The sequence below is a fragment of the Canis lupus genome, chromosome 35 (assembly GCF_003254725.2).
Source record: "Canis lupus dingo isolate Sandy chromosome 35, ASM325472v2, whole genome shotgun sequence".
Lineage (NCBI taxonomy): Eukaryota > Metazoa > Chordata > Mammalia > Carnivora > Canidae > Canis > Canis lupus.
Window position 1 is genome coordinate 24711699 of NC_064277.1, and position 27854 is coordinate 24739552.

A 27854-nucleotide genomic window follows, 5' to 3' on the forward strand; every position below is an offset into this window, starting at 1 on the left:
GAAAAGGAAAATAGAGGAACCCGCAAGAAGAAGTAAGTCTCTTATTTTCTATGTTTCTTTGCTCTTAAATCAACCTATGCTATCCAGTCCTCTATAAAATATCCTGGATTTGCCTCTCACTAGTTGAATCAGTTTTGTTTCTTCAAGTGTTTGGCAAGTTTTCTTTTATTGCGACATAAATGCAGGGAAAAAATACAATATTCTAATGACACTTAAAATTACTTTTACTTATTTATGAAATTTAAATGGAATACTTTGGAAGGTAATGGAATGTAATGCAACATTGCTTAAAGTAACTCATTGAAATACAAGGTAGCAAGAAAATAAGTGGATAACAAGGGGATTATATGGTAATGCTGAAAAAGCAATTAAAATTTTTCAGAATTTAAGCAATAGTAAAATTGTAGATATGTAAACTTTTAAAACTAAGTATATAAGTATATTCTTTTATTAAAGACTGTCTTAGAAAGACCAAAGTTTACTTTCTTTACCGTGCATTTGAATGCATTTGTTCATTAAGGACAAATTAATTGCTCTTGTAATTAATGAAAGTTTAAAAAAATTTTAAATTATGTATTATCTAGGAAAAAAAAAAACAAAACCCTCTACAGAGATACACTTAAAGACCTAGCTTGGAGAGATTGGGTAGTTTTCAAGTTAGGAGGACACCATAATTCAAAGATAACAAATTTACCATAATAGATGTATAGCCAAATACTAAGATATCTTTCAATGTTACAAATAATCATAATACTTCAGCACTACAAATACACTGAACAGAACAGTCAAAATTCAAGAAATAATTTTAAGTGAACTATTCGATACATGAACAATTAATTTCCTCAAATCAGTGGAGAAAATATTCGTAATACTGATTAGCCAGCTGGTTAACTTCTTAAAAGTTAATTCTCCATACAAGAAACCAGGTCTGGATTACTAGTCACATTTTTAAAAAATGGTTTTACTCATTATTAGTAAGATATCATAGGAACTGCTGTTGAAAATGAAAATTGTTGGGGATCGAGTCCAGGATCGAGTCCCGGGATCGAATCCCATATCAGGCTCCCTGCGTGGAGCCTGTTTCTCTGTGAGCTTGTGCCTCTGCCTCTCTCTCTCTCTCTCTCTCTCACGAATAAATAAATAAAACCTTTAAAAAAAATGAAAATTGGGAACCCTTTGGTGGAAGATAATATGTAGCCATATACCCAGGTCTTAAAATTCTCTATTTTATTAGCTCGTCTTGTTCTGCTTCTAGATAGTAAAGATTTGGAGCGTACCCTCCACCCCCCCGGGTATAACAAGGAGAAAACCTTTACAAAATGGGGTAGTCTTATGTCAATATTAGTTGAAAAAGAAAATGCATGCATGTATCTAGAGATAATAGAATATTCAGTGCTTTTTTTTTTTTCCTGTGCTTTTTAAAATGTATCCTCTACAATGCTAAAGTTTTGTTTCATGAGGATGAGACGGGAAACACATAAACGAGAAAAGGAGAAAAAATAGCCTTAGGTCTTGAGGATCCACAGCACTCGGAGAACAAAAGGTACGCGAGGAACAGGCCTGTTTCTTCTAGGCCCCTCCTCCCACCAAGGGAGACTTCGAGCTACGGCGCTCTCGGTTTTCACTCCGGTCCGCAGAGGGAACCCTATAAGAGGGAGCTGCGCCGCCCTGGCTGCACTTTCGCTCGGGTTTTCGGAGAGATGTCAGGTCGTGGCAAGGGCGGGAAGGGGCTGGGCAAGGGCGGCGCCAAGCGCCACCGCAAGGTGCTGCGCGACAACATCCAGGGCATCACCAAGCCCGCCATCCGGCGGCTGGCCCGGCGCGGCGGCGTCAAGCGCATCTCGGGCCTCATCTACGAGGAGACCCGCGGGGTGCTCAAGGTGTTCCTGGAGAACGTGATCCGGGACGCCGTCACCTACACGGAGCACGCCAAGCGCAAGACGGTCACGGCCATGGACGTGGTCTACGCGCTCAAGCGCCAGGGCCGCACCCTCTACGGCTTCGGGGGTTGAAAACCAAAGTGGACTCCCATCCTGTACCAAAAAGGTCCTTTTTAGGGCCCCCAAGTTTTCACTGAAGGAGCTTTACTGTTCGTCTGCAAACGGGCTTCGGTGGAGGCGCTGAGTTCCTGACGCATCTTCCAGGGTTAGTGCGGACCACAGCTTCTGCGGACCAGCCGCTTTTCGCCGCGGAGTGGAATTGTCTGCAATCCTGCTGGCTTTAGCTCTGGCTCCTTTCTGGTCAAACTAGAAGGACCAGGCGCCACTCAAAAGCGGCAAAGACCCAGACAGAAGTAGGCTACATGCAAGGAGCCCGATGTGGGACTGGATCCCGAGGCTTGGGGGTAACGCCCTGAGCTAAAGGCAGACGCAACCACTGAGCCTCCTAGGCGTCCCACCGGATTGCATTTCTGATTATAATACAAAGTTGCTAATTTTCTTACAAGCTTTATGGCTATTTTTGAGTCCTGTCTTAATGTTGGATTTGTATTTAGTTTTAGATTCTCATGCACTAACGAGAGATATTATTTAACTACTCTCTCTGGATAAAGAAGTCATCACAAAGAATGGGTTGCCACCCTAGTCCTATACGGGAGACCTGAGGGAAATGTCAGGACAGGCACCAGATGTGCTTCTGACTATCCCAACCAGATCCTATTATTCCAATTCTTTCTACAATAGGTCTGAGGGCCTGAAGGTAACTTGTATTCTCGCACTCTATTAATAAACAGATCTCATACTACTAGCTCTCTGGACAGCACAAATTTAGCAGCTTGAAATCACAAAATTCGATCAATGTTCTTGTACATGCTCAAATTGTTGCAGGCACTTGTGTACCACCTATCACATCTCTAGCGCTATGCATGACAAACTAGTTAAGCTAGCCACATAGCTTATGAGCCCTTCTTCCGGATGGTCTGGCATGCTCCCGATCCCATGTGGGCTACAGAGGCCAACTTTTTAAAGCTGGATAAAAGCATTACTCTGCCAACTTAATGCCCCTTCCAACATGCAAGGTCTTTTTAATCACATCGAATCGTGTAGGACCTAACTGCTGAGTTAAAAGGCTGACTTTAGGTGGTGGGTGGTCACTGGGCTGTAATTTTAGTCATGTGAGCACATATTAGAATTGCAACGGAGGCGACAAGTAGTGGGCTGCTAGGATTTAAGCAGGAAGCCACAGGCTGCTCTCGCTCACAACCAAGGGATCCACTTTAGCGCCAGAGCCAGAAGTTTTTGTGCGGAGTTATATTCACGTCCTTACGGCCGTGGTACTACATGCACACAGCATACAGCGCGCAAGAGGCACTTACCAGCACAGTGCGCATTCCTCGGGGCAGTGGAATCCTCACAACCGCCGCAAAGCAACTGCATGAACTGAAGCCTAGATCCCGATCGTGAAATTCCAGCTCGATTAGTGACAACGTAGTGGCTCTGAAAAGAGCCTTTGGGGCTTGGGCAACAAGACGCTTACTGGGCAAGTTTACTTGGCGCTGGTGTACTTGGTGACGGCCTTGGTGCCCTCGGACACGGCGTGCTTGGCCAGCTCCCCGGGCAGCAGCAGGCGCACGGCCGTCTGGATCTCCCTGGACGTGATGGTCGAGCGCTTGTTGTAATGCGCCAGGCGCGACGCCTCGCCCGCGATGCGCTCGAAGATGTCGTTGACGAACGAGTTCATGATGCCCATGGCCTTGGACGAGATGCCCGTGTCGGGGTGCACCTGCTTCAGCACCTTGTACACGTACACCGAGTAGCTCTCCTTGCGGCTGCGCTTGCGCTTCTTGCCGTCCTTCTTCTGCGCCTTGGTCACCGCCTTCTTGGAGCCCTTCTTCGGGGCCGGCGCGGACTTGGCGGGCTCGGGCATGATGGAGACAACACAGACCTTCCTCAAAAAAGACAAAAACAAGTGTCGTGGGAGCAAAGTGCCGCTGGTCCCTTTCATATAGAACCTCTCATGCAAATAAGGTGTCAGCTAAAGTCCTGTGTCTGATTGGTGACTATTCAAACTAACGTCAGAAACTAGTTCTGCCCAATCAAAACGCGAGAATCCGAAAGTTGCGTTTCCATTGGTTAAGATAAAGCCGCAACCGTAACCAATGCAAAACCTTCTTTTTCGCGCCCAACAGGGGCTATAAAAGGTGCTGGACTCGGCTTTCGCTTTTGCAACCACTTGCAGTGTACTTAGGTGCCTGATGTCGGGACGCGGGAAGCAGGGCGGCAAGGCTCGCGCCAAGGCCAAGACGCGCTCGTCGCGGGCCGGGCTCCAGTTCCCGGTGGGCCGCGTCCACCGCCTGCTCCGCAAGGGCAACTACGCGGAGCGGGTCGGGGCGGGCGCGCCGGTGTACCTGGCGGCCGTGCTGGAGTACCTGACGGCCGAGATCCTGGAGCTGGCGGGCAACGCGGCCCGCGACAACAAGAAGACGCGCATCATCCCGCGCCACCTGCAGCTGGCCATCCGCAACGACGAGGAGCTCAACAAGCTGCTGGGCCGCGTGACCATCGCGCAGGGCGGCGTCCTGCCCAACATCCAGGCCGTGCTGCTGCCCAAGAAGACCGAGAGCCACCACAAGGCCAAATGAGCGACTAGTTGGAGACGTTCCAAATCAAAGGCTCTTTTCAGAGCCACCTATAACTTCACAAAGAGAAAGCTGGTGCGCTGGTCCGCATTTTCGCTTTTTGGTGATACTATTGTGAAGTGCTTATGTCTTGGGAGAAAAACGTAGTCTGACCTAAAGAAAGGGACAGTTTGAAGACTGGCAGGGGCTAAGCTAGTAGGTTCTGGAGGGCTTATTCAGAAGTTCCAGATGGAAGCAGACCGGCAAATCCCTGAACCCACTTTAATTACAATGCTATCCGCTAGTTTTAAGCGGCCAAAAGTACAGAATGCAGTGACTACTCCCGAGACCAACGATTTGAGTATACTAGAAAAGTTATGGTTTGAATAATTTTCACTGGATGTTGGAATTCCTAGTGGCCATTGCTATTTTATTTAGGATTTCATTCTGAAGGGAGTTACTCTCTGATATATTGATTAAAGATAAGCAGAACTTACTGAATCCCATTACCAGTAAATTCTTGATCCCGTTTCTTTGGAGCACATGTATTTGCTTAATTCATTCTTAAAGCAATGGTTGCAACCTAGAAAATCTGCTTGCGTGGAAAACTAGGTGAGAGAGACAAACACAAAGGTACAATAGGTTAGGTGATAAACCTATAAGGAAAGTAGAGAAGCTATGGAGCATAATGGGGACTCTTATTTTAGATAAAGATTGAGTGTAGATAATTTTAGAGATTTTACCTGATCAGAGACCCACATAAACCAAAAAACTGAGCCAGGTAGATATTAAAGGAGGAGAATCCCAAATAGAGGGAACTGAAAATGTAAAAGCCTTAAGACAGGAAACGTGCGTGGCCTTTGCTGGGAACAGCCAGCAGCACCATAAGGCTCTGATGTAAAAGCAGGAGGTGGGGAGCACAATATAGGACTTTGTAGGGTGTGTAAATTAATGTGTATGAGTAATCAAAAGTCATAGCAGTCCTAATCTCTGAGATAAGAATTTTGTTACTACAAATCAGCTAGATGTGAAAATCTATGGACTCCAACTTTTTAAGTATATAGAAAGAAAACCACTATAAAAGTAGTATTAACTTGAGCACGCAGTTCACAAAGATTTAGGAGCACACAGTTTTTAATTCAAATACATACAGATTTATTTGCTACTGAATGGAGGGAAGAAATTCCTGTCCAAGTGTCTTCTAGCAGTACTAAAAATTAAATTGACATGAGACAGATTAACAGGAGAAAAACAGTTTTATTATGTGCATAGGGAGGTCTCCTAATGAAATTGAGACCTGAATGAATGATCAAGGTGGGCAGTTTTTATACATTTTAGACAGAGACAAAAAACTTTGTGGGGATTTGAGAGGATAAAGAAAACCAATGTCTGGCAGCGTGATTTAGTAAGGAATTTTAATTAAAAGTTGGGCTGAGGTTAGATTAGTAAAGAGGTCACAAGGTTTGTTTCTAGAGCCTTCTCGGCTGTAAATTTCCTATGTCTGGTGATAAGGATATCTTTTACTTCTTAGTACAGGGAGGGCACCTTTCATAGGGGAGATTGGTTTCCTGCTTTCAGGGGGACAGAGGAAGCGAGGGTGTGATGTCCTTGCACTTACTGTTTCCTGAGTAGCTTCCATTCAAAATAATCTCTATGCCCTCGTGCTACACTGTGGGCCCCTACACTACTCCCAGTCTTTGCTTGAAGAAGCTCTATTGAATACAAGAATAAAATGCAAGAGACCCAGGACATACAGCTTACAGTGACAGCCACGCAGGTTGGGTTCTCTGGGAGCAGATGCCAAGATGGAGTTTGGGGTGCCAAGATGTGATTAGGGACCAACAGCTGCGAAAGGAGGAACAGGAACGAGGATGGGACAGGAGAGAATGTCTAACGGGGGCTCGGAGGCAGACAAATGTGGGAGCTCTGATGCCGGGGGTGCCTGTCGGCAATGCCCCACACTGAGCAAAATTTCCCCTGGACCAGTCTTTGTGTCCCCACTTTGCTCTGTCCGGGCTGTGGCTCTGTCCAGGAGAAGGGCATGACCTTGAGTTAGATAAAGCTCTGCCACTCAGGCAAGTCCCCAGGGAGCTCAGCAGTGCCCAGATTCTGACCACACCCACTCTGCAGCTGGGATGCAGGTCTTTCCTGGAGGGCTGCAGGGGGCAGGTGGGGGGCTCTGGGCAACGCATTTTGATCTCTGACATACATTAACATGAATAGAAATATCAAAATTATGTCTGACAGTATTTGTAAAACTTACTTTTTAGCATATATCACTAGTACTAACTTCTTTACTTTCACTGGGGAATTCAAAAGGGATGTGTTTTCTTTTTAAGGAAATGAGACAACCGACAGACTTTCTGAAAATCTTTACTAACTTTATATACTCCTGTAAGAGTCTTAGATGCTGCCATCATTGCAAATGGAAGGTGATATAAAACAATTATAAGGGAGGATCTTCCACTGGCCTACTTTCCTTCCTCCAGAGCCAGCAACTCAGTTCACTTGCCACTACTGGGAAAGAATCCAGTTTTAAAAAGAGTTTATAAGGGTGGAATCCCCAGGAGGAGATTTAAGATTGGTGCTCTTATAAGAGGAAGAGACCGGAACACCTCCCTGCCCCCAGCCCACCAAAAAAATCATATGACACACAATGAGTTGACGATACCTGCAAGCTACGAAACAGGTCCTGAGCAGACTGTCTGCTGGCACATTGGTCTTCTACTTCTTAGGCTCCAGAGCTGTGAGAAATAACTGTGTTGCTGGGTAAGCAGTGGGGAGGGGAGAAGAAATCCTGGGCCCTGGGGCCTCGTCCCAGCCACACCCAGACTTGCCGCACAGCTGACAAGTGACCCAAGCTGGAAAATTTATCAAAGCAAAAAGTACAATCTCAAGATATAAGAGCAGGCAGCTCAAGGGAGAGAGAGTTGTGTGCCCCAGGGGATGGGTTTCTATCTTTTTTTGACAATTGTTACCTCTGGGGCAATTGAAAAAGAAGCAGGAGGCACCTCGGGTGGCTTAGCAGTTTAATGCCGCCTTCAGTTCAGGGCCTGATCCTGGAGACCTGGGGTCGAGTCCCACATCGGGCTCCCTGCATGAAGCCTGCTTCTCCCTCTGCCTGTCTCTGTCTCTCATGAACAAATAAATAAAGTCTTAAAAGAAAGAAAAGGGAAGCAGGATTTTGGGCTTTTTCTTCCTTATTTGACCAGGGTTTCCTGTCATGGCACTACTGTCTGGGGTCTGTCTGGTGTGATCTGGCTCCTCATGGAGTACTGCCAGGACAGGCCTGGACCTTCCCCATGGCTGGCCATGGCCTCCTCCTTGCTGGCCTCCAGGCATTCTGTTAGAGCCTCACTAACATCTGTTATTTAAGCCACCCAGCCTATGGTGTTTATCATACCATCTCCAACTGAATAAGACAAGAAAGTACACTTATTTCTTCAGTCAGGTTCTCAATTTGTAAGAGATAACCCGTAAATCGGGATATTATCTACCCCAACACACAGCCCTTCTTCATCACTGCCTTCTCTTAACTACCTGGTCTGTATACTTTGGTCTAGATTGTGCAAAACTCGGGTGAGCATGTTCAAAAGAAGATGTTGAAAGATTTTAGCAGAGTAGTATCATGATCAGATTTGTACTAACAAATACCAAATGAGAAAGACCAAAACTAGATTTAATTATTCAGATAATATTTACAGTAGCAGATTCCTGAAAATGGGGATCACAATTTTTTTGTTTTTAAAGATTTTATTTATTCATGAGAGACAGAGAGAAAAGGCAGAGAGACACAGGCAGAGGGAAAAGCAGGGTCCATGCAGGGAGCCTGATGTGGGGACTTGATCCCAGGACTCCAAGATCACACCCTGGGCCAAAGGCAGGCACAAAACCACTGAGCCACCCAGGGATCCCCAGGGGAGTCACAGTTAATACATACTTTCCCGATGTTCCACTCTTTTCCCCTTCATCTTCCCCATCTATTACTTGATGGAGTTGTTGTAATGCATTCAGAATAGGGAACAATTGTAAGGTCAAATCTAATATTTAATATCAAATAAAACATTTATACTTCAAAGTAACTGCATGATTCAGATAATTAGTAATGGCAAGATCTCAGAAATACACATGGTTATGGATAATGAGGATGCTTGAGTAAGGACAAGAGACTGTAACTTTATACCAGGCTGACTTCATTGACTTGGCTTTGCTTACCAGTAATCTAAATCCTATGTGTGCTATTTTTAAACACCTGAGAAGAGTTTTGATTGTTTACAAGAATGACTGATATGATATGTAGACTCACAACTGGATGTCAGTATACGAATTTAAGATCCCACATCTTCCTTGGAATAATATAAAGGAAAGTATTACAAGAACCCTGAGTGTAAAATTGCTTGTGCAAATCAAAATTTTTTGACCTGTCAAAAACTAGGTCATTAGGTTCATGGTAGAATTGCTAAACTCATTGATATTTTTGTGGAGAAATCATTGCATCTCATACTTTGCTTTAAAAAGCTTATGAATGAATAAAACTTTCAGATCAGAATTAGAAAGCATTGTCAGGGATTGGCCTGTCAGTTTTGGTCTGGTACAACTGCTGAATAAATCAGAAGCCTTCCTGAACATGTGAGTTGGTCTCCAAAATGTCCTTTGAGTAAATCAGTTTGCATAAAAAGATAATATTAGAATTCTTCCATCCCTCTCCTGGGGGCAAGGAGTACTGTGCCACAGTGATTATTTCTCCCCATTCCACCCTCAGGAACTAACCCAGCAGCAACTAGAAATCATGGTGAGCTGCCTCTCTTCCCCCAGTGAATCATGTATGGCAGTACAGTGGCACTTGATTTCAGTGTCCGATTAAGTTTGCAGTAATCTCCTCTTACTGGGTCTGTTACCCATCCAATGTTTGCACCAAATGGAGAGAAGTAGAAAGTTTAAGTTTGCAGAAAAGATCAAGAATTCAGCTTCAGACATATTAAGTGATATGAAACACCTGTTAGACATCCAGGGGAAGTACCAACCAGGAGGCTAAACATCATGTTTGGAGTTTGGGGTAAAGGTCTTGGCTAAAATCACAGATATAATCACCAAGGAAATGAGAGGAGTTAGAGAACAAGACTGAGCCTTGAGGACTTGAGGAAGGAAGCATGAACCAATACATAAAACTGAGGCCTGGGGGGCAAGGAAACAGGATGGAGGTCCAGAGAGCAGAGTCCACAGGAAGAAACATTTCTGGAGGTCAAGTGTGGTGAGGACTACCAGTCAACTACTAGATGTAGCCTTTCAATTAGTGACATCTGAGCGTGGAAGTGGAGTGTTTGTGGAAAGGCGGCCTGAAATCCATTTGGTAAAAGCAATGATGTGAAAGAAAGAAGACAGTGTGCTGATACTTTCAAAAACTCTGGCTGTAACCAGGATAGTGGTCAGTCACTCAAAGGGTAAGCGGGAGTAAGGAAGCATGTCATCCAGATGAAAGAAAGAAAAGCATCTTTGAATGCTGATAGGAAAGATCCTATAGAGATTTTTTTTTTTAATAATACAGGAGAGAGGTAAGAGTTGCTAGAACTACCGCCTTGCATAGGAGAGAGGTTTTAAAATTGATTTCTTTTTTTTTAAAGATTTATTTATTTATTTATTTATTTATTTATTTATTTATTTATTTATGATAGACATAGAGAGAGAGAGAGGCAGAGACACAGGAGGAGGGAGAAGCAGGCTCCATGCCGGGAGCCCAATGCGGGACTCAATCCCAGGTCTCCAGGATCGCACCCTGGGCCAAAGGCAGGCACTAAACTGCTGAGCGACCCAGGGATCCCCTAAAATTGATTTCTTATAGAAAATGCAAGAATGTCAGAAGTAGGGAGGTCCCTGGTGCTGGTCAATGCAGAGCTAGGAGGTTGGACTAGGCCATCCTGTCCAGTCTCAGAGCCAGTAGGGCCAACGTGTCAAACAAGATCCTCAGACAGGCCTTTAACTGTAAAAAAAAAAAAAAAAAAAAAAAAAAAAAAAAAAGGCACAAGAAAAGAGGCTGTTCTCTGAGGCTGGGCCCAAGGATGAGTTTTCATCTCTCCTCGAAGAGAAGCACAGGCAGATCAATCCAATCACAAAAACATTTCAGCAGAGAATGCTGAGTTTAAGTTTGCAGCACCTCTCCAGCCTGTGGCCAGAGGTCAGAGGACCGAGAGTTTGTAAAATTGAGTGCACCCCCAGGGAGGCACCGCCAGGGGCAGTCAAATCCGTGCAGCGAAACTTCTCCCCTTGGGTTTGTGCGCCAGAAGCGAAATATCGGGGAGAGGAGGAGGCGGGGGAGAGGGAGACGAGGAGGGGCCGGGGGAAGCAGAGGAGGAGGAGGAGGGGAGGGGGAGGGGCGAGGAGGAGGGAAGAGATGAGGGAGGGGGACGAACGGGAAGCGGGAGGCAGTCAGCAAGGTAGGCGGTCCTAAGAGAAGACGGAGGACAAAGCGCAGGTTTCTCTCGGCGACAAAAGCTCATATTGCTCAGAGAGGAGCCAGGCAGGGCCCAGGGCGGGTGGCTCCCGGTGGCGCGCCGTGATCGTATAGTGGTTAGTACTCTGCGTTGTGGCCGCAGCAACCTCGGTTCGAATCCGAGTCACGGCAGGAGTCTTAAGCTTCCCCATGTCTTTTTTTTCCTGCCATGCCAATGTCACCTGAACCCGAGGACCCGGATGCCTTCACTGCCACCAGTCCAAGCTCTGGGTTTGTATCTCTCTCTTTTTAGTGCTTCTCTCTCCAGCCATTCCCAAGTCCCACGGTCCTGTTGGCACTGGCTCGAAGTCCCAAGAGGAAACCGAAGTCATAAAAATAAACCTAGAAGTCTTTTCCTTTTAAGAGCGAGGGAATGACCGTCCCAATGCCCAGCCAGGTTGATAGTGGGAATCTTTTCTAGCACACAGAGGCCTGATTATGAATCACACATGCCACAAATCGTGGTGGCTGGGCCAGTGCTGAAGAATTGTGAACTTCTGGGGAAAACTGGAAAAGATTTTGGGGGAAGATTATTATGGCTCAGAAAAATATCTATCCTTTTGAGCATCCAGAGCAATTTAGAAAGGGGCAAGGGGACCAGGTAAGGTGCGTGTAGAGGAGAGCCGACCTGAGATGGAAGGTGGTGGGAAGGAGACAAGCAGACCCCCAAAGAATTCCAGAAGCCTACTTCTCCCATGGCACAGCGCCCTGACAACACACAAGTGGCATCTCAAATCCCCTGGGTCTTGCAGATTTTAAATGCTCAACAAACACTGTCTTCTGTTTTCTCTCTCATATTTTCAGCAGTTTATTGGAAATATCAGCATGAAGATCTTCATTTCTTGAGGCTTAACTTGCCCCATTCCTTCCCCAATGGTCTGACATGGATTCTGAAACTCGCACTCACAAACCTTCAGAGATATTGTAACTGAGCTGAAGTGTCATACTTTGGATGTCCTCCCTCTGGCAGCCCCAGTGGTTTAACTCCACTCCTAGTTATTGACCATGGTCACCTGTATCACATCTACTTTTTTTTTTTCCATTGAGGCATTTTATTTGCATATATGAATTACATCCTTAGCAAAAGAATCCCAGGATTTTCCCTCCTGTGTGTTTTTGCCTTGCTTCTTCATGGTCCATGATGCCAGCTGAGGTTGTCAGTACAATTAAACCAAACTGATGGGATGGGAGCAGGTTATTCTGCCATTTTTCTAAATCTTTCAGTTGTACATCAAATCTGGGGCTGATTACTCCACACTTGTTTAACCTGCCTGTGAGGTTCACAACAATTTTCCCAGCTCTGTGATCATCAATGATTTCAAATTTGCCAATATAACCATGCTTCATCATCACAGTGAGAAATCAGACTAGGACTTTGGAGCATGGCCTAATAAGAATCTGGCGTTTGCCTCTCTCTTCAGCATTGCTAATTCTCTTGAGAGTATCCACCAGGACGTTCATGCGCACCATTGTGGCAGCTCAGCTCGGAGAGATGGTGGAAAGAGGATGGGAGGGGCCACATCTACTCTTTTATGTGTGTTCTTTCTACTTGGTTTTACATGGGTGAGGATAGGAATCAAGTATGTATGGACCCAGAAGGACCAGTGCCTGTTCACTCTTTTGCCACCAGGGAATGAGGAAAGTGTGATTTAGAACAGAGACAAACACCTGAATCTTGTAGTTCTCTAGAACATATTTTCTTCACCTCTTACTGGCCTGAGTAGCAGGCAGTCATGGACTATGGCCTAGAAGCTACTTCTTGGTAAGAGGGTTAGCATCCTGAATCTGGCACTGAATTAATCTGTAGTGACAGGTGCATGAAGGGGTAAAGAAGACCTACACTATAGATCTACTCAAAAAGTATAGAGCTTGCTTAGCATGTGCCAAATGGTACGTTTACATGAGATGTACCGACCACATTTGCAGAGAGAAGACTGCCCTCCTCTATGGCACTCATGACCTGGTTTTACATTTCTCTGCATCTTACTATCCTCTTTGTCTCCCAGTGGATGTTAATGAGAATTACCACTTTTTACAATTGTTCTAAAGAGTTAAGGACCTAATATGTATGATGGCACTACCTTAGTGAGGTACAAACCAAAAACATGGTCAAATAAGCCATTGCTGTTATTGTTAAATAAAAAATCACATTGCTACTTATATAGAAGAAGGCCTTTGTATAGTAGTGATGTTGCAAACACTGGTGCAAAACTCAACATCTTTTTTAAATGACTGCAATCTTGTGCTATTTTGATAGTGATAAGCTAATTCTGATCATGGCAGGAAGAGTTTTGTCTATCCTCAGGATTAAGGTTTATTTCAAGATTTCAGCTAGTCTGTTTATAAAGCTGATCATGGCCTGGATGTTTGCCATAATAGGCCATAAATTTGGGGAAGGCACAGGGAGAGGTCTGGAGAAAGGTAGATCATTGGAAGAACCGCTACAAGTTGAGGAATCAGGACAAGGAAAGATTTAGGTCCAACAAACTTTCTTTTAACATGAGTAGAAATCCAGAGGGAGCACACTAAGCAGGGGCTTTGAATATTAATTTCTCCCGAGTGTGCAGCAATCCGTCTGTACCCAGGCCACCCTAGCATCTGTTAGACTACCACGGCTGCTCGAATTTTAGAACGCTTACAACAGGAGAAACAAGAGAAAGCACTCCCTGGTCAGTGAGGAGCAGAAGTCAGGGAATAACTAAATCCCACAGAGAACCTCTGTCAAGAAAGCTGGAAAATGTATAGGTGGTCTAGGGATGAGCTGGAGAGCTAGGAAAAGCTCCCGGCTCAGGGTGACATTAATCAGAAGCAGCCTTACACTTGGTTAAGGAATAAAACTTTGATCTTAACCTGCACAGGCCTTGAAAGGCCTTCTTACTGCGTGTCCTCCAGCCTTCTCAGTCTTTACTCCAAGGGTGAGGCTGCGGGCACGACAGACTCCTCCAGGCAGAGGGACCAGAGCAAACTCCAATCTGAGCAGAACAGATAAAAGCAGTCTCAACGAGGAGAGAGAGAAATGATGACTCTATGGTTTCTACCTCGCGGCTCTTGGTAGACCTGTGACTGAGAAAAACTTTAGAACTTGTCCTCCACCGCCTTAGCTAAAATATCTACAATCTTTGCTTTTCACGTTTCAGCCTGTGATCTGCCTGTAATTCATTTTTATGTACATTTGAAAGTATGGATTTCCCCTCCTAATATGTATAATTGAGTCTACAGACTTAATGACTAGTTGATATTACCTCCTGCCACCTGTCAGATATGATGGCTTCATTATTTGCTTCAGTTCTATATTGTGCCATCCATTCTGTTCCATGGGTTTATTTACATACCTCTGCAGAAATACCATATATATTCATTGTTATCCTTGGCCGTACATGTAGTATTTACAAGAGGAACCAGTTCAGGGGTGCCTGGGTGGCTCAGTCTCTTAAGCGTCTGCCTTCGGCTCAGGTCATGATTCCAGGGTCCTGGGCCTCATCTTGGCATGCTCCATGCTCAGGTGGGAGTCTGCTTTTCCCTCTCCCCCTGCTCATATTTGTTCTCTCCCACCCAAATAAATAAATTAATTAATAATAAAATCTTTTTTTAAAAAGAGAGAAAGCGGTTCTACCATCTCTTTCTTCTTTTTAAAAATGATTCAGTTAGCCAAAACTCGCTAGTCCTTCCAAGTATTAGAATTTGTTGGAATTCTGATTGAACTCACTTCATCTATAATTTTAAAGAAACTTTTCATTTTTATTTTATAAAGCTCCTGTTCTTATTAATGCCATGCAGCTCTATATTTACTTGAGCAGTTTTTGGTATCTTTCCATAATATTGTATAACTCTTCCTATGTAAATATTATACATAATTTATCAGATTAATTCTTAGGTATAATTTTTCAAGTCTTTTTTTTCTGTATGCTTCTGAATTAAAATTATCAACAGTATCTAGCAAATGTGCTACACTCATTTACTGATTTGAAACACTTATTGATTTTGTTTTCTCTATAGATATCATATCATCTGCAAGTAATGATTCTTTATTTCTTCCTTTTCATTCTAGTCTTTTCCAATTTTAAATCGTTCTAACAGACTATGATTGCACCTCCACATGGAATAATGTTATTTTTATTTGCACAGGTGTCAATAGATCTTATCTTTTGAACCCCAGATTCATCCCCCAGTTATTGAAGTCTCTTTTGAGGATTTCTATGCACATCTGAATTGCTCTCAACTTTTTATCTCCTTAAAGAATTCTTCCCCAAACATTTCTGAACTCTTGCAGTCTGGCACCCTCAGCAAACACATGATGCTCCTGTTACCTTGGCCTGTGCCTCCACTCAGCTTATGCTGTATTTATATTTCATATGTTCTGTGTCTCAAGTCTCATTTCACTTTTACACAGATCCTGGGGAAGGGAGTGCTAAAGGTAAATTTGACAAGGCAATGTACATTTGAAAGTGTCTCTCTTTTATGCTCATACTTGACGGAAATTCGACTTTCTTATAGAATCTAGGGTGGATTTCATCTGCTTTAAGATTGGAAACCACTGCTTCATTGTCTTCCAGCTTCCAGTGTCAACCTTGAAAAGTCAACTATTCTATTATTAACTGATCCTTTATGTGACTTGTGTTTTACCCCCTCTCTAGAAGGTTTTAGATTCTTTTCAATTTCCTCAGTAGTCAAGGATCAGATATTTTTATCCTTTTGACCAAATAGTCAGTCATCCTGACTGCCTAGAATTTTTTTTTTAGGGTTGTGATATGAACCTGATTTTTTGAGGTTTATCTTTCTTGCATTTTCCCTATTATTTATTTTTAGAAGTAATATTATTTAGATATTACACATCCTAGTCTTTTCCTCTACTGTAATTTTCCCCTCCCCTTCAGCACTGTTTTTGCTCGATATTCCAGAATATCGCCACACTTTCTGATCTACTTAGTGAATTTTCCATTTCTGATAGTATATTTTTACTTTACAGGAGCCTCTTTCCTCATGCAGCTAGATACATCTGTCGGTTCTATTATTTGGTGCTGCCTCCACCTCCCTGAGTACATCAGGTTATTCTCAGCATGGTCCCATCCATGTAGCCCTTAGCCCTCAAGTCACTTTTTGTTTCTGTTTTTTAATACCTTTCTGTAAGATGATCTTCAAACAGGTAAGAATCCTGACTTTCCTATTCCTGGCTCGGAGCGGGATACTGGAAGGGTGACTGGCAGCTTGGACCCTTGGAGGGCACCGGCTCCCTGGGGGTGGAAGTGGAATTGAAGAGGTTCCAACAAGGCTCACGGTATGGGGGCGAGGTCTCTGCAGGGGTCTGGTTAGTGCACAGCCGCAGCCACCGGCCGTGTGCCGTGCCCCCAGGCCAGGGACCTGTGCTGTGGCCTCCGCGTCTCGAGCACTCAGACTTCCTGGATGCGCGGTTCTTTCTGACTGTTTAGAGTGGCTGGACGTTGGCAGGAGCAAGACTAATTTTCCGTGACCACCTGATGCTACACCCCGCCTGCATCTGAGCGGTGCAGGCAGATGCATCTCCCAAACAATCCGCAAGTCTGTTTTTCTATCAGCAATCTCGGAAGCCTTAAAAAAAAAAAAAAAAAAAAAAAAAAAAAGAAAGAAAAAAGAAAAGACAAAGGAAATAGAAAAAAAAAAAAAGCATTAAATTTTACAAAAAGAAATGAAGAGGAAAAGCCCTGAAAATAAGCCCAAAACCAAACCCGCTCTGTTTGCCTCCGAGCCTGGGTGGAAAAAGAAGCAAAGCCGCATCTGGTTCCACTGGGGATCGAACCCAGGACCTTCTGCGTGTAAAGCAGACGTGATAACCACTACACTATGGAACCGCAAGCCGGCAGGAGCCTCCCTGTCTCCGAATACAAAAGTTTCTGGAAAAATACGTTGAAAAATGTTTATACTTTTCCCATTGTGACTGTGTTCAAAAGCAGGGCATTTGAAACCGAGTTCCCGGCGCGCCTCCCTTGCACACGAGCTTGAAACAACCTCCCGTAAAGTCATCTGCGAACACGTAAACTACGAAAAACTTCCGTAAAACCGCATCCTTGGTTTGCGCCCCTTCGAACCCTTCCAGACCGCTTCCTGTTCATCCCCACTTTCAAAGACCCGAGCCCCGAGGCGGGCAGAGCAGGGCAGCGGTTAGAACGTCCGCGCGCGCGCACCTTCCCTGCGTTTCCCAGCGAGTCCCGGGTGCTGGGGAGATGCATCTGCAGGTCGAGGGAGCTGCAAACCAACTTAGCTGCACCGTCGTAACCTCCCCTCATTTGCAACGGGGTCAGAGCTGGCCCGTTGGGATTGCTCACTAGTTAAGCTTAGGATGTGTATGCATTAAGGAGGGACACGAATACATGTTTTCAACGATCGGGGTTCAGAGCATGCCATCCCAAAATGTGCAGCTCTGGCATACTGCTTATATTGAGTTAAAGGCACTTGAAAAACAATAGGTAGAAAGAAGAGCACTCTTAATCTTCCTTTTACTTCCCCGAAGCAAGAGGTACAATACCCGTGGCAAAGGTGCCCCCTCCCGGTCCCAGGAGGAAGGAAGCCTTCTTATCACCAGAGCCAGGGCTTCCAGGCCAGGAGAAATCTGTACAGAAACCCTGCTGAAACTAACCCTTATCTTCCTGGACCCTTGTCCACAATTCACTGTCCTAACCCAACCCCTTTGTCTTGTCACCTTTTCAGGATGTTGGCACAGCCTACTATGTAAGCAATGGACTCTAACTGCTGGTCTGAGCCTTTGTTTTTCTCCTGAGGGTCTCCATGTCCATGTAAAAATCACTTAATGAAATGTGTGTGTTTTTCTCATATTGATCTATTTTATGTCAGTTTAATTCTTAGGTCTGGCCAGAAACCCTAAACATGTAGGAGAGAAATTTTACCTCCCTTACACAATTTCTCTCTGTTTCTTCCTGACTGTGACACAACATGGGTCTGGGTCTCCTTCGAACTCTGTGCTCTGGTCTCTAGAGCTTTGGAGAAGAGTTGGGAGACTTTTGAAAGTCAAGTCACTGCTGAGAGCCACAAAGCTCAGGAGGTTGTTCATGGGCCACGTGTTCCTTTGTGTTACCTGAGACCTTCTCGGTTTACATCTTTGCTTAGGATAACATTACAGTAGCCTTAGAAACTGATGGACTTGGGCGCTTATGCCAAATCCATGGTGGGCTAAGACCAGGGTAGAAACATATAATTGTGCACCTAGTAAACACTACCTAATAGGATTTTTTTCCCCCAAGTTCTGGTGGTAAAGTGCAGGATTACAGGAGACAGAAAGATAATCAAATTGCCTGAAGACAAAATAGAAATTCATAGATTTTCTGGAACCAACAAGAGAGGTTTCCAGTTTATATTGAAAAGGACATATTAGAAGATAAGATTATTTGCCACAAGCAAAGATTGGACTCATGCAAACTTTAAGTTCAGAACCTTGCCCACTCATCTATCACAGCAACTTAGAATTTGTATTCTCATATCATTTTCTTATAAGAACCAAAATACTTGTTCACAGTTTGGGAAGCCTAGGATTGACTTTATCGGTCCATGAAACATCGGCTCAGGCTTACAAAAACAAAAAACAAATCCTTGGAAGGTTATACAATGGGAAATTCATAAAATATAATTCAAGTAATTTTTAAATTAAAATACATTCTTTCCATGCTATGACTTGTACTGGGTATTAGGAAATAACTGGATTCTCCCTGACCTTGCAGATAGATATTCTAACAGGAAAAAAATGCATGATTTTATTAAATACATAATTGCCTGAAAATGTGAAGAAGTTAAGATAAAGGAAGTGTAGGACATTACATGACCAACCACACATCTTGGAGACCCTTACCAAACCAACGCTTTGAGAACCAAAAAACATATTTCCAACAGACTGTCATATAAAAAACCAATACACTTACCTAGTGTACTAGATGATCAACATCTCAAATGTGAAAAAGAAAATCTACACATTTTTTTTTTACAGAGGACATTTTTTAACTTAGTAACAGAGAAAGACCCTTTAAACAACCTCAAAAGTACAATCCATGAGGTGGGAGGGAAGATAAATCCTTAACAAAATCAAAGATCTGTCATTAAGTTCCTCCACTGACAAGTCAACAGACAGGTAACACAATGGGAGATGATATTGCAAGATCTAAAATTCACAGTAGCCCAATAACCACAATACACAACATAGCCCCCTGTGCATCAACATGGAAGACATATCAACCTCAATAACAACATAGGCAAATTATAAGAAAAGAGTGAATGTCATAAGATGCAGTGCCAATGGCTAACAGACATATAAACAGATGCTCAAAATCTTTAGAAAGCATAAATGCAAATAAAAATAGGAGATTCATTACTCTACAGTAAAAGGTTAGATTACAAATTAGAAAGCTGAATCAATAATGTTGAGCATGGACAAAGGTAAAGGGGCACATACAGCTGGTGGAGTGTGGACTGGAGAATAAAGTGGGATCAGTTAGCCATTCTGTTCCTATACCCCAATGAAATTCTCAAACAAGTACATAGCAGGGGTAGATGAAAAGGTGGTGTTATTTGGAACTTGTGAACCCATCACTGGGACAGAAGAAAGGAAATGTATCATGAGTGCCCACCATGGGATTTTATAGAGCAGAGAGAAGCAGTGATTTAGGTATACACAGGACAATTTTGATGGATCTTAAAGTCATAATGTTTTCAAAAGACGTAAAAATATATAATATGCCATTTATGTAAATTTATATTTGTGCACAGAATGTCAACTTTACAAAAAGATGCATATCGAAATGATGTATGATAAACAAATTAGCTTATATAAGGAGAAGAATGGCAGCAGGACCTGAGGACAAAGGGAATGCATAAACAGTAAGGTGTTGTACGAAAGGACAAAGAGGTTATACACAGGCTAGACTGGCCGGCAAGAGTCCCAAGATGTCCAGAGGAAAGGAGGTACACAGAGGATCTGTCCCAAGGAAGTCTCACCCCGCCAGAACCCTGCCCTTTGTGGATGCCCAACGAATGCATATGCCCTCACCACTCACAAAGCACTGTTCTATCTTCGAAAAGTACCCAACATAAATTAGTGACTCAACATTTGTGGACAAAATAAATGAATTAAAGGAGAAAATAAATAAATAAATAAATAAATAAATAAATAAATAAATAAATAAATAAATGGTGTTGCAATATCCAATATTTCCTCTAGATGGTGACATTCTCCATGAAATAGGTATTTAATTTTTTTAATTTGAAATTTTTAAAACTTTATATTGAAGAACGCACGTTTTAAATGTTGAAGTAACCGTTTTAGTAAAAGCTCAGAAACAGAGATATCTTTTCTTTGTCAAAAAATTGAGTAAATTGCTGACAAATTGCTACATTTCACAGAAAATGGTATAAATATGATATAACTGAACATAAACACAAAAAAGGGCTCTGTGGCTTAGCTGGTCAAAGCGCCTGTCTAGTAAACAGGAGATCCTGGGTTCGAATCCCAGCGGGGCCTTCTTTGTTTCCTTTTCATTTTCAACAGTGTGGTTACCATGGAATATGTTGGAGATGCCTTGAAGAGTTTATATGGCAAGTAAATGCTGTGTTCAGTTGTTATTCCAACTGAGAAGTCTCTTGCTAGATGATTGCATCACATGATGAGAGACTGGGATGAAGGGAAAGTGAGTAACATTTCCATAGTTGATCACAGCAATGGGTTTGCTGATGATAGGTAAGAGGAGGTTAGGAACCCAGCGACAGTTATCTTGCAGTAGGTGATAGGAAGCAGCATCTCACATTTTGTCTTGGAAGTTCAGTGTGTGATCTCTGAAAGTGTGACAGCCAACATTTTCAGCTAAATGAGGGAGTTTGGTTGTCAGTGTAAGACAAATTCACAAGCCATGGCATCTGGTTTGAGTCAGACTCATATTTTATGAGAACAAGTAAGAGCATGGGGTGGGGGAAAGACACTCTCACCACTCTGGTTTAGGTCAACCCTAAGAACTGTCACCTCTGTGCATCAGACAAGCCACTGAGTGCAAGGGGCAAGATTGAAGCTCAGTAACATTTGGAAAAAATAAATCACAAACGGACAACCACCTTCCTGAATCTGAAGTGATACTGTAGTTCAGAAGCTAAAACGTACGTGTAGCACTGGCCTACACAATGGGCCTTTTGGTTTTATGGAAAGAGATTCCAGAGGTCACGATTGGAGTTCCTTGAGAGTCCCTGTCTTTAAACTGTCCTGCACCGTGCCTGAAATCCCATTAACACTCCACAGTAAACCTGATTTCATTTTCCTTGGATTCATAGCAGTTCTGTGACTCCCAACTTCCAAAGGAATGTGAACAAAGATGGTGGTGAAGGGTAACAGGTGATACCACCCCAAAATGTGCCGCTTTGGCTTAAGGATTATTGTGAGCTGAAACCAAGTGAGAAAAGCAGATTTCCCCAAAAGCTCTCTGTCCTCCCCCAACCTGCCTGGAAGCAGGACAGAAGTTTACAAAGAGGTCCCTTCTTCCCTCTCTCCTGAGAAAGACAAAGGTTAATCTCCAGAGACAACTTTAGGCCCTATCAGCCTGGAATGGAAATAACAAACTTTAGTTTTTATCTCCTCCCTCGGCCTGACTCTGCCTTTCTTGGTTCCATCATTTCACTACAGATTTATTGTCCTTTGTGAAAGGTGGTATATGAGCTGGAATTTTGAGCCACCTGGACAATTATTCATCTTTCCCCAGGGGGCTCCCACCTATACTCAAGGTAAGCATGTTGCCAAATCTCGGTTTGTTTTTCTCTTCTTAATCTTTCATTAAGGGAGTCTCAGTTAAGATCTCAGAAAAGCAGACGGGAAATCATCTTTCCTCTTCCCTCAGGTACAAGCCTCACATAACTTAAATACTGCAGTGTTCTCTCTTTGCAAAAACTAAATCCAGGGAAGTTGATAATGCCTTTAGACCCATAGATCATATATTAAAGTGTTACTCCTGCCTTCTACTTACCAAAACGTCAGGGAGGAAGAGATACGCTCTCAGGTACCTGCCAATCCCTTGTCTGAAGTGGAGCACACAGATCAGGAGCCAGACCCGCCAGCATAACACTGTTGGTGGCTCCAAACTCACAAAGATCAGAGGGAGGCTTCCCTGTTATTCCCTTCCCCAGGCCACCCTCACAGCCTGGTTGATGGATAGGGAGGCTGAACCCTCTCTCCTATTTCTTCTGCCAAATTAGGAAGAGAAGGAGGGAGAGAGTTGGGAGAAACCACAGAACATGAGACAGAACATATGATGCCAACATTTTAAGGTTTGCGAGATAGTAGATTTAGTGAAGATTTTTTTTTAATAGTAGGTTGACATGAAATCTTCTTAGAAAGATAATGATTAAAACAAACCCAAGAAAGCAAGACAGGCAGATCAAAATAAATGAAAAGGCTGCAAATAAAAGGAAAAAATTTTTTGAAAATAAGGATATCTGGTAGTTTATAAGAAGTTGCCTTGGGTTTTAAACAGATTTAGATGTCAAATCCTGAAATATATTTTTCAATGGTTTGTTTGCTTATCCATTTATTTATATTCTGGAACTGGTGGAATATTTCTCAAACTGATGAGTACACCTCAAGAGCCTCCTGTTCCTTGCTTTGGTGCTTCAATGGGCCAGTTGATTCACCTGGGAGAACAGTCAGACGTCTGGTATCTCTGAGCCTCTACAATGGAAAGCTGCTGTTGAGAAACCCGGTAAACAACTCGCTAAACTGTGTCTCAGAGGTTTAGGTACCTCAGTTACAAACTCGAATGCTTGTTCCATTACAAACAATTCCAACACAGATTTTTACAATTCTTATTCATTCATTTGAAGATAACAAAGTTAAACACAATCTATGTTGATAACAGCCTGGCACTAGTAGGAAATTACTTCCTACTGGAGACTATAGTGATGACTTATTGCTGACTCCTGGAGCCAGTCAGTGTCAAATTTTTCTGCAATGGGGAAGAGCATAATGAAGGCCAAATTTGAAAATTAAGTTTATTTATCTTCATTTATAATACCTGAGTTTGAAAAGCCATGAAGTGTATTAAAATGTAGGAAGTTTGCTTAATTTTGATGTGTTTGCTTGTTTGGTTTACTGCTTATTGCTTTCACCTGTAATAGGATAGGGTTCCTTTTGGTTTCCCCTTGTGTAATCTTCTTGGACATCAAATATTCTGTATTTTAGCAGAATGACCTTTTATAGTTTATGCTGACTGTGCTGTCTTTAATTATTGAAGAAAACAAAGGCTTTTCACTGAGGAATGAGCTACAGTTCTTTATAATCACATTACCTTCTATGCTTATTTTTAAATGCTTTATTGTAACTTTGGAACAAGTAGTCAAGTATTTTCTCCAGCAGCCATGATCTGATTCCTCTCTTGTGTTCAAGTGTCCTAACAGCTTTTAATTTTTGCCTTCCCCAAAGCAAATCCTAAATGTACAATAAAACTTTCAAGGTACCTTTTTCACCTATGATTGTCTTCGAGACTTGGCAGAAGGCACCTGGAAAATCTTAAAGATTTGTTCTCTCGCCCTGCAAAAACCAGGGCTATTTGATATGTTACTGTTGACAAGTTGTACAGAAAGACTTGAAAATCAGAAGGGATGCCAGAAGGAAGTAGAGGAAGAAGAAGAAGAGGAGGAGAAAGATTTAGTCTTCTCTGAGTCAAATTATGCATGGCTAAAATGTTAACATAAGTATTTCAGAAATTGTACACTGGATGGGACATTCCTGGAGATTTGTCAATGCTTTTACTGTCCATGACATGTTTCTCTCAATGTATAAAGTCCAGTGTTGTTTTGCCTGATAGTAGACAACAGGGTAGAGTATAATCAGTCATAATTCCAGCTATTTTTTTTAATGTTAACTTGGTCGCAACTTTACTTTTTTAATTTGAATCTAGCATCTTCTGGGCTACTGAATTTTAATTGAGGATTTGCATCATTTATTAATTATTGATAAGCCTTATTAATATATAAATATGTAGGACCTACTCCAGACTTGCCAAGTCTCTTTGCTTCATATTGTTGACATACTCTTGGCATATTCTTACTAGGTGTCTTGTATATTTATGGTATTTGATGTCTCAGGATTATCATATGTTCATTTTGAGATTTTTTTCTCTGTTGAAATTACATTCATCCACTTCTCTAAATTAGATGCAGTGTTTTCTATCTTCTTTAAAAATATGATAGGTCATTATGTCTGTGGCTATTTTGTCCAAAACTTATTTTGGATTGGCTTTGTTAGCTTCTTTTGCATGCCACAGAAACAACCAAAATTCCTTGTTAGTGGTGGAATTCTTGTTATAAATTCTCAGCAGCCCTTTCACCTTTGGAAATTATAAGTAATAAATCAATTACAACCATTTAAAATCTTGTCATATATATATACATACATACATATGTGTATATATATATATTTTTTTCATTTTGTTGGGAAAGCACCTGCAATCAGCTTCATCTTCCACAAAGAAAGACTGTCTCAAAGCTTTACAGGAAGAGACTACAGCACTGGATACACTTGGTCGCAGACTCCAAATGGCATAACTTCAACAACTTTAAGACCATAACCATTCTACTGAGTCTGTATTTCCAGAATTCTGCTCAAGAAGCACATGGGTTCATGAAACTGTGTTGGGGAAATAAAACACCTCTGCCAGCAGAAAGATGCTACCTTATCAATAGAAGAGAGAGAACACGCTTTATGAAGGATTAGCATATTTACATGTATATAAGGTAACACAAAAGTGACGACAAAACTATGAGGAACTCTCACTCATTGTTTATATAGCAAAGCTGAAGAAAGAATATTGACTTCTCTAAATCTGCTTGAGAAGCAAGAGGCTGCACCCTTTGAGTATCCCATAAATCTCCTGGAAGACTCCTGGCCTAATTCTGGAGGTACGTGTTTACATAGCTAGAGGTTATCTGGCCCACCTTAAAAACTTAAAACTGAACTTAATCCACAGAGATATGCATCTCCATTCTGAAAATTCCAGGAAGGACTCAAAGTCTCTAGATATCCAAGGAAACCTGCAAAGAACAGGGAGATAGGAGAAGGGCACTTTTCCCTATATAAACAAAATAATTTCCATACCCTTACAACTGTTAGCTCAAGATCTGGTGGAGCAAGTAATTACAGAGGCCTGGATGAGGGATGACTGTGGTGTATGTCTGGAATACTGCTGATGCTGTTCAGCTCTCTCGTCTAGATCTACAAAAAAGCTCTCTCTCTCTCCTCTTAATCTGTGCCCCGAGCCATAACCATTTACCGGACTTTGCTTTTGTGAACTAAAATGATTGGAAATATCTTATTGCCTCACAACATGCTCATTTGTATATCTGAATCACAGCTTTACCTTTTTCTGAAAATCATCTTTGAACATATCTATATAGAATTTCCTTTGATTGACAGTATGCTTTGGAGCTCCTACTTTAGTATCACCTGAAAGATCAAATGGTTTCACACAGAAAGTGTTTTAATCACAACATATAATTACAGGTGTCCTCTTTCTACCCTCTCTCCAGCCCTACTTGTAGACTTCCTGAGTCAGGAGTAAGAGGAAATTAAAAGTTCAGATGCAACTTCTGGCTAATTGGACCAACCCAATTGAAAATAGGCTGTTTCTGTACAGTATATAATAGTAAGTATGCTGTTCGACAGCTCGGTATATGCTGATGGAGAGACACCTCCAAGGTACATGAATTGAAAAAAGCAGGCTGCAGAATAGTGTGTAAATGTGACATTTCACTTAACTAGGAAGAGAACATTTATTTTCATATGTACGTGTCCATGCCTAAAGAAAATCCAGGAGCATACAGGTGAATTAGGAATAGGAGTAACATAGGGGAGACCCTGGTGAGAAGTGACATAAGGGAGTAGTGCTGAAAAGCGGACAGGTGGGGGGAGCACCCATTTAGATTACTGACCACGTGAAGGTTTTACCTTATCCAAGAAAAAACAAGACCGGGGGTGAGGGTGGGCTCATGGGGCTGGTGTGCAGGTGTCGCAGGGCCCCGGTTCCCGCGGCAGGTGCGGGGCGGAGAGGGCCGTGTCCTGGCAGGCTGCCAGCGCATGGAGAGCTCAGTGTCCAGGCGGGTCCGCGTCCCGTGGCCGCTGCCCCTTCATCCTCCAAGTCAGCAAAGGCCTTGGCCAGTCCTTGTACTTCGAACCTGAAGTCATGGTATTTACCATTGAGAAGTAGGTATCCTTTATTAATATTTTAAACAGGTTTTTCAGACTTTAATTTCGATCTTGTCACTCACTGTTCTTGACGTGAACGATGCATCACTGACTCCCCCAGACGCAGCCCCACTGTCTTGGATTCCCTGAGCATCGCCTACGTCCCCAGCACGCTCGATACACTTCTTATTACATTATTATTCCACCCGTGTGGCCAATGTCACTCTCGCGGCTCTGGAACAAGAGGGAGAGCAGAGCAGGTTGGCAGCCCGCGGGGCAGTGCGAGGGCCTTGGGGCAGCAGGTGGCAGAGGGCGGGGAGGGTCCCGAGGAGGACGGGACGTGCGCTAGGACCCGGGGCGGCCCGAGGCTCCGCCCACTCTCCCCCGCCCCCCACCGCCGCGCTGCGTCCACGAGACTGCAGAGCTCGAGCAGTGCGCGGCACGGGTGGCACCGGTACCCGGGGCTAGTGGGGACGGTTCCCCCGGCGCGGGCCGCCCGCTCCCGGTATCCTGCACGGCGTCAGCACGTCGCCCCAGGCGAGCAAAGCACGCTCCGAGCGCCCCTCCGGCCCCTCCCGAGAGGCAGTACCGCCCCCTCTGCGCTCCGGGACCCCACTCCTTTGTTCAAATACCCGAAGCTCCCAAACACTCTGCTCAGCAGAGGCCCGGTCCCTGGGTGTAAGGCAGACTGTAGGGCGTACCGGACCGGAAAGGAAAAACAAGTGCGTGGCCCGTACGGGGATCGAACCCGCGACCTTGGCGTTATTAGCACCACGCTCTAACCAACTGAGCTAACCGGCCACTCGGGTGCCTCTGCTTGACTTAAATCTTTTAAAGTCACACCCAGCCAAGTTCCACCGGCGTCTTACTGCGCGGAAGGTTAGGGAAAGGGAAAAGAGCCTCCCGCGCTCCCGCACCCGCAATCCTTGGCGTCCGGGTCTGGAGCCGAAGTGATGCTGGCGGGACGCGAGGTGGAGCCCGAGCGCGGGGCCGGCGTCGGCGGGGGCGGGGACCGTGGGAGCGTCGGAGCCCTCCCGCCCCAGGGCACTGAGACACCCCGCAGCGGCCACCGGAGAGGCGGGACCAGGGCGCGTCCGGCGTGGGGGCCGTATCTTGTCTCGGTGGGACCCTGCAGCCCTGTCGGCTCTCTTCGGACTGACCACCCCCCAGCTGCACTTTATGCAAACGTGTATCTGAGTCACACTCGAAAGACACGTCTTCTCTTCTTTTTTTCTGTTGGAGAAAAAAGAGCTCTATCGACGAGGCTGATCGACTATTTATGTATTTGTTTTGCAGTATGCAATTTATAAATTCGGTTTTGAATTTAAAAATAAGAGCTAAAGGATCATATTTCTTATCTTGAGCACATTTCTCTGAGCCAGCGTCCTCTGTAGGAACGAGCGCTTATCTGCATTTGCTTGGTCCTCTAGGAAAGATTCAGCGGAAGGTGAATTGAAAACCAGATTTTTTTTCTCTCTCTCTTTCTCTGGCGTCCCTTTTCTCTTTGTGCTTTACTGCCTCTCCTTGGTTTTCCAAACCCTTTTGAAGGGCCGGAGAGTCAGCTGTTTGGGCTCCTGGGCATCCTCTTTGCTCTCCAGGCTTCCCTCGGCTACTTTTCTTGT

The 27854-nt window shown here is 43.7% G+C and overlaps 3 protein-coding genes, 1 long non-coding RNA gene, 4 other non-coding genes and 1 pseudogene across 8 annotated transcripts; 4 read left to right on the plus strand and 5 right to left on the minus strand.

Moving 5' to 3' along the window:
• Positions 1-1383: 1383 nt before the first annotated feature.
• Positions 1384-3864, plus strand: LOC112674398 (histone H4). The gene has a single exon (XM_049105921.1). It carries the CDS (start codon positions 1701-1703, stop codon positions 2010-2012), a length of 312 nt encoding a protein of 103 aa, XP_048961878.1. The 5' UTR covers positions 1384-1700; the 3' UTR covers positions 2013-3864.
• LOC112674378 (histone H2B type 1-K) lies at positions 3423-3941 on the minus strand. The gene has a single exon (XM_025470851.3). The coding sequence runs from the start codon at positions 3862-3864 to the stop codon at positions 3484-3486; it is 381 nt and encodes a 126-aa protein (XP_025326636.1). The 5' UTR covers positions 3865-3941; the 3' UTR covers positions 3423-3483.
• Positions 3942-4125: 184 nt separating this feature from the next.
• On the plus strand, positions 4126-4611 carry LOC112674388 (histone H2A type 1-E-like). Its single transcript, XM_025470861.3, has one exon. The coding sequence runs from the start codon at positions 4193-4195 to the stop codon at positions 4577-4579; it is 387 nt and encodes a 128-aa protein (XP_025326646.1). The 5' UTR covers positions 4126-4192; the 3' UTR covers positions 4580-4611.
• Positions 4612-11102: 6491 nt separating this feature from the next.
• TRNAH-GUG (transfer RNA histidin (anticodon GUG)) lies at positions 11103-11174 on the plus strand. The gene has a single exon. It is a non-coding gene; the product is annotated as a tRNA-His (tRNA).
• A 502-nt stretch (positions 11175-11676) lies between these two features.
• Positions 11677-12515, minus strand: LOC112674387 (40S ribosomal protein S15a-like; annotated as a pseudogene).
• Positions 12516-16794: 4279 nt separating this feature from the next.
• Positions 16795-16867, minus strand: TRNAV-UAC (transfer RNA valine (anticodon UAC)). Its single transcript has one exon. It is a non-coding gene; the product is annotated as a tRNA-Val (tRNA).
• Positions 16868-20464: 3597 nt separating this feature from the next.
• TRNAT-AGU (transfer RNA threonine (anticodon AGU)) lies at positions 20465-20538 on the plus strand. The gene has a single exon. It is a non-coding gene; the product is annotated as a tRNA-Thr (tRNA).
• Positions 20539-25784: 5246 nt separating this feature from the next.
• LOC112674413 (uncharacterized) lies at positions 25785-27247 on the minus strand. Its single transcript, XR_003145414.3, has 3 exons — positions 27150-27247; positions 26316-26466; positions 25785-26222 (listed from the first exon to the last, which is right to left on the minus strand). It is a non-coding gene; the product is annotated as an uncharacterized LOC112674413 (long non-coding RNA).
• On the minus strand, positions 26960-27033 carry TRNAI-AAU (transfer RNA isoleucine (anticodon AAU)). Its single transcript has one exon. It is a non-coding gene; the product is annotated as a tRNA-Ile (tRNA).
• Positions 27248-27854: the final 607 nt, after the last annotated feature.

Bases quoted from the DNA above. Each gene is read 5' to 3' on its own strand.
- LOC112674388 (XM_025470861.3), top strand. From the start codon at position 4,193: ATGTCGGGACGCGGGAAGCAGGGCGGCAAGGCTCGCGCCAAGGCCAAG.
- LOC112674378 (XM_025470851.3), bottom strand. From the start codon at position 3,864: ATGCCCGAGCCCGCCAAGTCCGCGCCGGCCCCGAAGAAGGGCTCCAAG.
- LOC112674398 (XM_049105921.1), top strand. From the start codon at position 1,701: ATGTCAGGTCGTGGCAAGGGCGGGAAGGGGCTGGGCAAGGGCGGCGCC.